At 45.0% G+C, this 7,826-nt stretch overlaps 2 protein-coding genes across 2 annotated transcripts in view; one reads left to right on the forward strand and one right to left on the reverse strand.

Annotated features, from left to right (window-relative positions):
- The window catches only part of MED17 (mediator complex subunit 17), a 39,900-nt gene extending 32,865 nt beyond the window's left edge, over positions 1-7,035 (forward strand). The window contains exon 11 of the mRNA XM_010855182.1: positions 4,834-7,035. The gene's annotated coding sequence lies outside the window, so the exon portion shown is untranslated. The remainder of the gene's footprint in view (positions 1-4,833) is intronic.
- A 44-nt stretch (positions 7,036-7,079) lies between these two features.
- VSTM5 (V-set and transmembrane domain containing 5) overlaps positions 7,080-7,826 on the reverse strand; it is an 8,183-nt gene continuing 7,436 nt past the window's right edge. The window contains exons 3-4 of the mRNA XM_010855188.1: positions 7,653-7,793; positions 7,080-7,543 (exon numbers count right to left, since the gene is read on the reverse strand). Coding sequence (XP_010853490.1) covers positions 7,500-7,543; positions 7,653-7,793 — 185 coding nt within the window. The 3' untranslated portion in view covers positions 7,080-7,499. The remainder of the gene's footprint in view (positions 7,544-7,652; positions 7,794-7,826) is intronic.

Consider the following 7,826-nt stretch of genomic DNA (forward strand, 5'->3'; position numbering starts at 1 on the left):
TCTTTTCATCAGGTGGCCAAAGTATTGGAGTTTCAGCATCAGTCCTTCCAATGAACACCCAGGACTGATCTCCTTTAGGATGGACTGGTTGGATCTCCTTGCAGTCCAAGGGACTCTCAAGAGCCTTCTCCAACACCACAGTTCAAAAGCATCAGTTCTTCAGCACTCAGCTTGCTTTATATTCCAACTCTCACATCCATACGTGACTGCTGGGAAAACACACAGTGATGCAAGTGGTACTCAAGTCAGTGACCAGAACTGGGTTTTGCCCTGAAGTTTGCTGTTAACTATCTGCAAGGTCACTTCCAGAAATTTGTTTATAGTCATACTTCCCAAAGATCATTGTTTAGGGTTATTCAGGAAGTCTGTAAAAGTGAAAAACTGAGACCAATGTAAACATTGGAAAGAATGACTAAAACTATGGTACAGGGGTTGCAAACGCAGGCACTCGTTTGTACTCCTCTAAAAGTTGGGCCTGAATGGGGAGTTTTTCTACTCCTGATGTTCTGACTTGCCTTGCTTATGCACCAGAGAAACTTCCATGTTATGCTATTTTCCTTTCCTTATTTAGTGATTGTGAACTATTGTTTCAGGCTATACTTGGCCTGAAATCTGGTAGATGAGGGAGAAGTTTGAGGTAGAAAAGTAACATACAATCTGGAAAACTTCCTGATGACTTAGTGATACACCAAGATGAGGCCAGTGGCAGAATCTCTTCTTCCACTCAATTCGATTCATGGCCTCTCTTTTAACCTCTACACATAGTCTCATCCGATCCCCTTGAGACCCAAAGAGAGAGCTGTGGTCTGTGGTAACCAGCCACAGAAATCATACATTTATCCTGTAACTTTACCATCAGATTTCTTTGCCAGAACACCATGAAATCAAAGTGAAGAGTCCTGATAATTTCATGCTGACCCGGAATTCTAATTGGCATTTGTATATCATTGTTGAATAAAAACAGAAAACTGAATTATTATTAAGTAAGTTCACTTTAGTGAGAAAAAGTCCTTTCAAACTGTGAGGTACCTTGGCATATTTATAGACAGAATTTCCTGAACAACCACTGGTCTGTTGTATCAAATGGACCTATGGGTGCACTTGATAAGGTCAAATCTGAAGCTAAAATCCTTTGATTTTAAATTAGTAGTGCTCTTTCTCTCTCTCCCAACACTCAGTCTTTGCTAAATTTTATAGAAACCCCACCAATATTAGAAAACATTAAAAAAAGACAGACAACCCAATCAAAATATAGGCAGAAGACCTAAATAAATTTCTTAAAATGTACCAGTGGCCAACAGGCACATGAAAAGATGCTCACCATCACTATTAGAGAAATGCAAATCAAAAGTAGAATGAGGTATCACCTCACACCAGTCAGAGTGGCCATCATCAAAAAGTTTACAAGTAATGCTGGAGAGAGTGAGGAAAAGACAAGCCTCCTATGCTGTTGACGGGAATGTAAACTGGGGCAGCCAATGAAAATTATGAAGAACAATATGGAGGTTTCTTAAAAAACTAAAAATAGAGTTACCATATGATTCAGCAGTTGTACTCCTGGACATATATCTGGAGAAAATCATAATTAGAAGACACTTGCACCTCAGTGTTCATTGCAGCACTTTCCAATAGCAACATGCAAGCAACCGAAGTGTCCATCAACAGGTGACCAGGTCAAAAAGATGCAGTATACACACACACACAGCACACTGGAATACTAGTCATAAAAAAGAATGAAATTATGCCATTTGCAGCAACATGGAAGGACCTAAAGATAATACTAAGTGAAATAAGGCAAAAGACAAATATCGTAAATGTGGACTCTATGATACAAATGAACTTATTAAAAAGAAAGCAACAACAACAAACATATACACACCACTATATATAAAATAGGTAAATAACAAGGACTTAGTGTGTAGCACAGGGAACTATATTTAATATCTTGTAATACCCTATTATGGAAAAGAATCTGAAAAAGAATGTGTGTGTGTATAACTGACTCAATTTGATGCACACTTAAACACAGCATTGTAAATCATCTATACTTCAAAAAAATTTTTTTAATCTTAGAAAAAATTGAATTTCCTAAGAGGAAGTGATTCATAGATGATAGTTGAACACCTTAGTTAACAAGAGGAAGCCATCTCGGCAGAAGGAACAAGTCTGATATAATTGATTGCCCAAGATATTTATTTTTGTATATACCACTTGAAATAAAAATTCTTAAGTGAATGAACAATTATAATGTATCCATGCTATAAATTACATTGTGGAGGCAGTAAGAATATTTAGCAATAGGTAGAGACATGAAATAATGCCCAAGAAACATTAAAGGAGAATAAGCAAGTTGTAAGGTAATGTGTATAATAGAATCCCACTTGGCCTAAAAAGAAAATAGTTAAAATATGCACGAGTTTATTGAGTAGGACTGAATTTTTCTTTATATATGGACATCAATATCATTTTAATTTTAAAGGATTTATCTCCTTTGTGAACACCTACCTAATGTGTAAAAGGTAGTGGAGATAGCACACGTGAAATCTAATTTTAAAAATTACACAAATGCACTTATTAAACAGAAACAGACAGATCTCACACTTACGGTTACTAAAGGGGAAATGTAGAGGGAAGGGATAAGTTAGGAAATGGAGATTAACATATACACACTGCTATATATAAATTATGAATAAGAACCTACTGTACAGCACAGCTGCTGCTGCTGAGTCGCTTCAGTCATGTCCAGCTCTGTGCGACCCAATAGACGGCAGCCCACCAGACTCCCCCGTCCCTGGGATTCTCCAGGCAAGAACACGAATGGGTTGCCATTTCCTCTTCCAATGCATGAAAGGGAAAAGTGAAAGTGAATTAGCTCAGTTGTGTCCGGCTCTTCGTGACCCCGTGGACTTCAGCCTACCAGGCTCCTCGGTCCATGGGATTTTCCGGGTAAGAATACTGGAGTGGGGTGCCATTGCCTTCTCCAGTACAGCACAGGGAACTTATCAATATTCTGTACTACCGTATATGGGAAAAGAATCTGAGAAAGAACGGATGTATATATATATATTGGCTTCCCTGGTGGCTCAGATGGTAAAGAATCTGCCTGCAGTGCAGGAGACCTGGGTTGGGAAGATCCCCTGGAAGAGGGCATGGCACTCCAGTGTTCTTGCCTGGAGAATCCCATGGACAGAAGAACCTGGTGGGCTACAGTCCATGGGGTCAGAAAGAGTTGGACACGACTGAAGTGACTAAGCATGCACGTGTGCACGTGCACACACACACACTCACTGGTGAGACTGCCTGCCAATGCAGGAGACTAGAGTTCAATCCCTGGGTTAGAGAGATTCCCTGGAGAAGGAAATGGCAATCTGCTCCAGTATTCTTGCCTGGGAAATGCCATGGACAGAGGAGCCTGGCGGGCTACAGCCCATGGGGTCACAAAGAATCAGACAACTATATATGTATATGTATATATATGTATAACTGATACATAACAGATTCACTTTGTTGTACACCTGAAACCAACTGAACACTGTAAATCAACTACTGAGAGAGTCAATTCCTAGGCAGGTTGACAAGAAGTCTGGGGTCCCTGAGGAGAGAGGGGTCTGGGGTTCTCGAGGAGGAGACAGGGATCTGGAATTCTCAAGGAGGAGGAAAGGACAAACTTTTTCCCCTCTACATTCCTTAGTCTTAGTCACATAAAACATTTTTATCTTTAAGCCCAGAACTGATTATTACACAACAAACAACTCAGTTTAAACTCTGTACTAAGGGTTACATAACAACAGTGTATCCTGCTTGAGGACAGTTTGTCCTTCCTGTAAACCTTCTGGCTAATCCTGTTCTCTCAAAATGTAAATTATGGGAGTGGGTCTAGTAAGATCTTTACAACCTTGAGACACTCTTGATTATTGTAATAACTAATTAAAAAGTATATAACTCCCTTGTGTAGACTAGCAAGAGGGCACTCTCCATCACCCTTCTGGTGTCTATGTCAGAAGCTTTCTCTGTGCCTTTTTATACTTTAATAAAACTCTGCTATACAAAAGCTCTTGAGTGATCAAGCCTGGTCCCTGGTCCCAATGCTAAATCTTTGAAGATCACAAATCTGATATCGTTCACTGTAAGCTATCACTGCACTACAATAAATAAAAAGTTTATTTTAATTAAAAGCAGTATAAATAGTGGGCCCAGTAACTGTGTTCTGAAGGGCTGGAAAAGCTTACAGTGGGGACGGGTGACGGATGTGCAGACAAGCGCACGTACTGGAGATTCACTATCAGAAGCTGAGCTATGGATAGACACACTGCCCGTAATCACAAGGACATACTCTGCTTTCAGCAAACTGGAAGCATCTGAGTCTTCCTGGAAACTGGGCAGAAGAAACAAATGATATATAAAGGCTGATGATGGAGACAGGGTTTTCCTTCGCCCAACGGCCCTGCAGTTTCACTCCATCACATTCGGCTCCTCATGGTTCCATCTCCTAGCATTCTAGTCTGCCACCTCTTCTCTGCCTTCAGTACAGACACCTAGCCTTTCTGAACCCGATACACTCTCAGGCCTTGTCTCTGCATCCCTGAACTGAGCCAGACATGCTGATAACCTCGCTATCTCTCACTGCCTGGGCTCCTCAGTTGTGTGTGGTTCAATTTCAAATCAGAGGGAGTATGAAGTCCTGCGGGGTGTTTAGCATCTCCCTCGACTCCAGAGGACTGAGGTTCTCGTGCAGCAATCCTCGCCCACCTGGAACACCATGAAATGAAAGAGAAGTCTACATGCTTCTGGGTTTTTGAGATCACAGTCTCAGACAGGACATTCTGTCCACAGGGTACGTACGTTCTGTCCCGCGTCCTACGCACCGTTGACTGGGTGATACACCCTCCACATCCTCGATTTGACCCCTTCCAGAAGCAGGAAGGGCTCTACTGAATTGTAAGTCACATTCTGGAAGCAAGAGCTTCAAATTAGTCTGGTTATAACGCAGGGGAGAATAATGGTGTTTTTCTGACTTGCTGAAGAATATTTATGGTTAGAATCAATGTGATTAATTCCACAGTCAATTAAAACTTTGCCAGGCCCCTGGCTCTGGCTGAGGGTTTTGCTTGTCTGCAGCTGACAGAAACCTCTTCTAGGCCTCTGAGTTCTCTGCAGGGATAGGCTCACAAATAAAGGATAGGGGCTTTATTTTTAGGTTTTATTTCAGCCTTTAAAACAGTTCATTTTTTTTCACAGCTTGAAACATAACTTGCAGTTTAACATGTGCAGTGGCTAAACCTCTATGATTTAATGTTTTCTTTTTTGGAAAATAGAACTCCCAGGCTCAAGAATTAAGAACTTTCCACAGGAATATTCAAACTGGGGGGAGCTTTCAAAGTGCAAAATAGAGACATGGAAAGCTGAAGGAACAACCTTTGATGAAGATTTGGGGTGGGGGAGCAAATTTAATTTATATCTGGATTGGTACGTCTCGCTGGGTATTCTTTTCCACTTCTCCTTTTATACGAAGATTACCACCCTTGACTTCTGAGAAGCTGAGAGGCAGAGTTCTGGAAAGCAGGTAAGCTGTCAAGAGGACAGAGGTTCTGGCAGCTAACTAGATTTAATCCAATTTCCTGCTAATGGGCTTGCTGTGAGAAAAAGGGACAGTCAGGTTGATCCTTTTTGGCATGTCTCATCCTGCTTCCTCATGGTGCTGGAGACCAGTACAAGAAACCTGTCCTCCATGGCGGAGGTCTGGTTCCACTGGGTGCTGCGTGGGGAAAGGGCACAGGTGTGTCTGTGTACACCTCTGTGACCGAGGTGGCCCGTGTCTGTCACGCACTTGGGCTACAAATCAGTCATGCGGATTAGCTGCTCTCTGGCATTCTGAATCAAGTAATGCCTCTGGATCAATGATAGCTCCTGTAATCCCAAAAGATTCCTTCCTGCAACCCTGGAGACAGTATGTAGGCAAAAGCCTCATACTAATGTCTCCAGGCAACTTTCTTGAAGTGATATGGACACTTGGGACTTGGAGGGAGGGAGAAGAGAATGTTCTAGGTCTCCTTCATGTGTGCATGGGTGAATCTGCAGCTGAGGGCTGGGGACACAGCTAATAAGGTCAAATTCCACCAATAAACGGAGTGGTACCTTTGATTTGTAGCTAAGAATGTTGGAGAAAAAAAGGAGAATGGAAGATAAATTAGGCCTGCTTTAGAACTTGCTGAAAGGAGGCTGGCACGGAGAGATACAGGTACCCACGGTAGCCCGTGACTTCAGAAGCTAAGGACCAGGACCAGCTGTGGCCCATCCCCAGTGGACCTGAAGCCCCAGCACTCCAGGGTGCTTGACTTTCTCCAGGACCTGGCATAGCTCTCATTGTGTCCTAGGCTCTGGAATATTCTTCACAGCTTCCTTTAATTGCTCGGAGTGCTCTGTGCTACTGTGGGCTTCACTTGATACTCTGAGGGTGAGGTAGGTCAGGGCCAGGTGTTCCCCAGCCCACTGGGAGCCAGGGAGGCCCTGGCGTGCCGGGAAGCGTGAGTGACTGAAGGGGTAGGTTCGAAGCCCACGGTGACTTTCCTGCCCATCCTGCGGTCTCAGCCTTCACACAGGTGGTGTCCCCAGCTTGTCAGGGGGCCGCCCGCGTGGAGATGAGCTGCTTTCCTCACAGTGGCCTCCCCTGGGGCCTCAGGAGGGAAAGTCTAACGCTGGAGTGAGAGAGGAAAAGAGGCAATTCTCTCCCTGTCCCTTGTTCCCAATGGTGGTCCCCCCAGAACAAATTTAGCTCTTCTCCCTAAAGCTCCAAGCCACAGGGAGGAGGGGGTGCTCTCCCTGCTCTGAGAGGTGCTCACAGCAGTCTCCATGGGAGAAGCTGGAGGCGGCCACAGGCAGAGAAGACTAGAGCACAGAGAGCATGTTAGAGTGCTGCATGCTTGGTCTGGAAATACTTCCGCCTCTGCTATGGGGCTTCCCGATGGCTCAGGAGGTAAAGAACCCACCTGCAAGGCAAGGAGCCACAAGAAACACGGGTTCGATCCCTGGGTCGGGAAGACCCCCTGGAGGAGGAAATGGCAACCCTCTGTAGTATTCTTGCCTGGAGAATCCCATGGGCAGAGGAGCCTGGTGGGCTACAGTCCATGGGGTCAGAGAGTCAGAAACGACTGAACAGAAGCACATGGGCATGGGGACCCCTCCAGTGACCCCCGCCCCGCCAAAGCAGAGTGCAGTGAGGAAGCAGACCGGGCACTGGGCTGCCGTGGCCCCAGAGCTGAACACAGCGCGGGCTCACAGCCCCGCCCTCCTCCTCGTTGACCTCCAGGCCACTGGGACTGACGTGGTCCAATCCAGAGTCCAGCTCCAGGCAGTCATCTTCGTCAACATGCAGCTATCCCAGCAGCAACGTGTGGCTACGGCAGAACAAGAGGCTCGGGCAGGACTGGCCGCATGTGTTCCTTTCATTGGAAAATCGCGTCTTCCTCTTGAGGTAGGAATGTCACTGGGTCTGGCCTTGGCTAACACTCTACATCCTGCAGCTCAATCTCCTCTGTTGTGCTTTCTGCAAAGCAAAAGACACACTGGCTGTGAGTTGCCACTCAGCTGGGGGTGCTTTCTTGGTGAGAAGAAGGTAACACGGGCATCGATTATCACAAGGCCCGGAGAATTACCTTTGAGCTTGTGTCTTCTCTTCCTTTGGAATTTATAGGCACACTTATTACAAACCCACATGAGGCTGATCAGCAGCGCGGCCACGGCAACGAGAAAAGCAAGGAAGACAGCGACAAAGTGGAGGTCTTCATAGAGGATCTCTACAGGGTGTGTGGGGGGCGGGGGGGGGGGGG

Source organism: Bison bison, unplaced genomic scaffold, assembly GCF_000754665.1.
Source record: "Bison bison bison isolate TAMUID 2011002044 unplaced genomic scaffold, Bison_UMD1.0 scf7180017864356, whole genome shotgun sequence".
NCBI classification, from domain to species: Eukaryota; Metazoa; Chordata; class Mammalia; order Artiodactyla; family Bovidae; genus Bison; species Bison bison.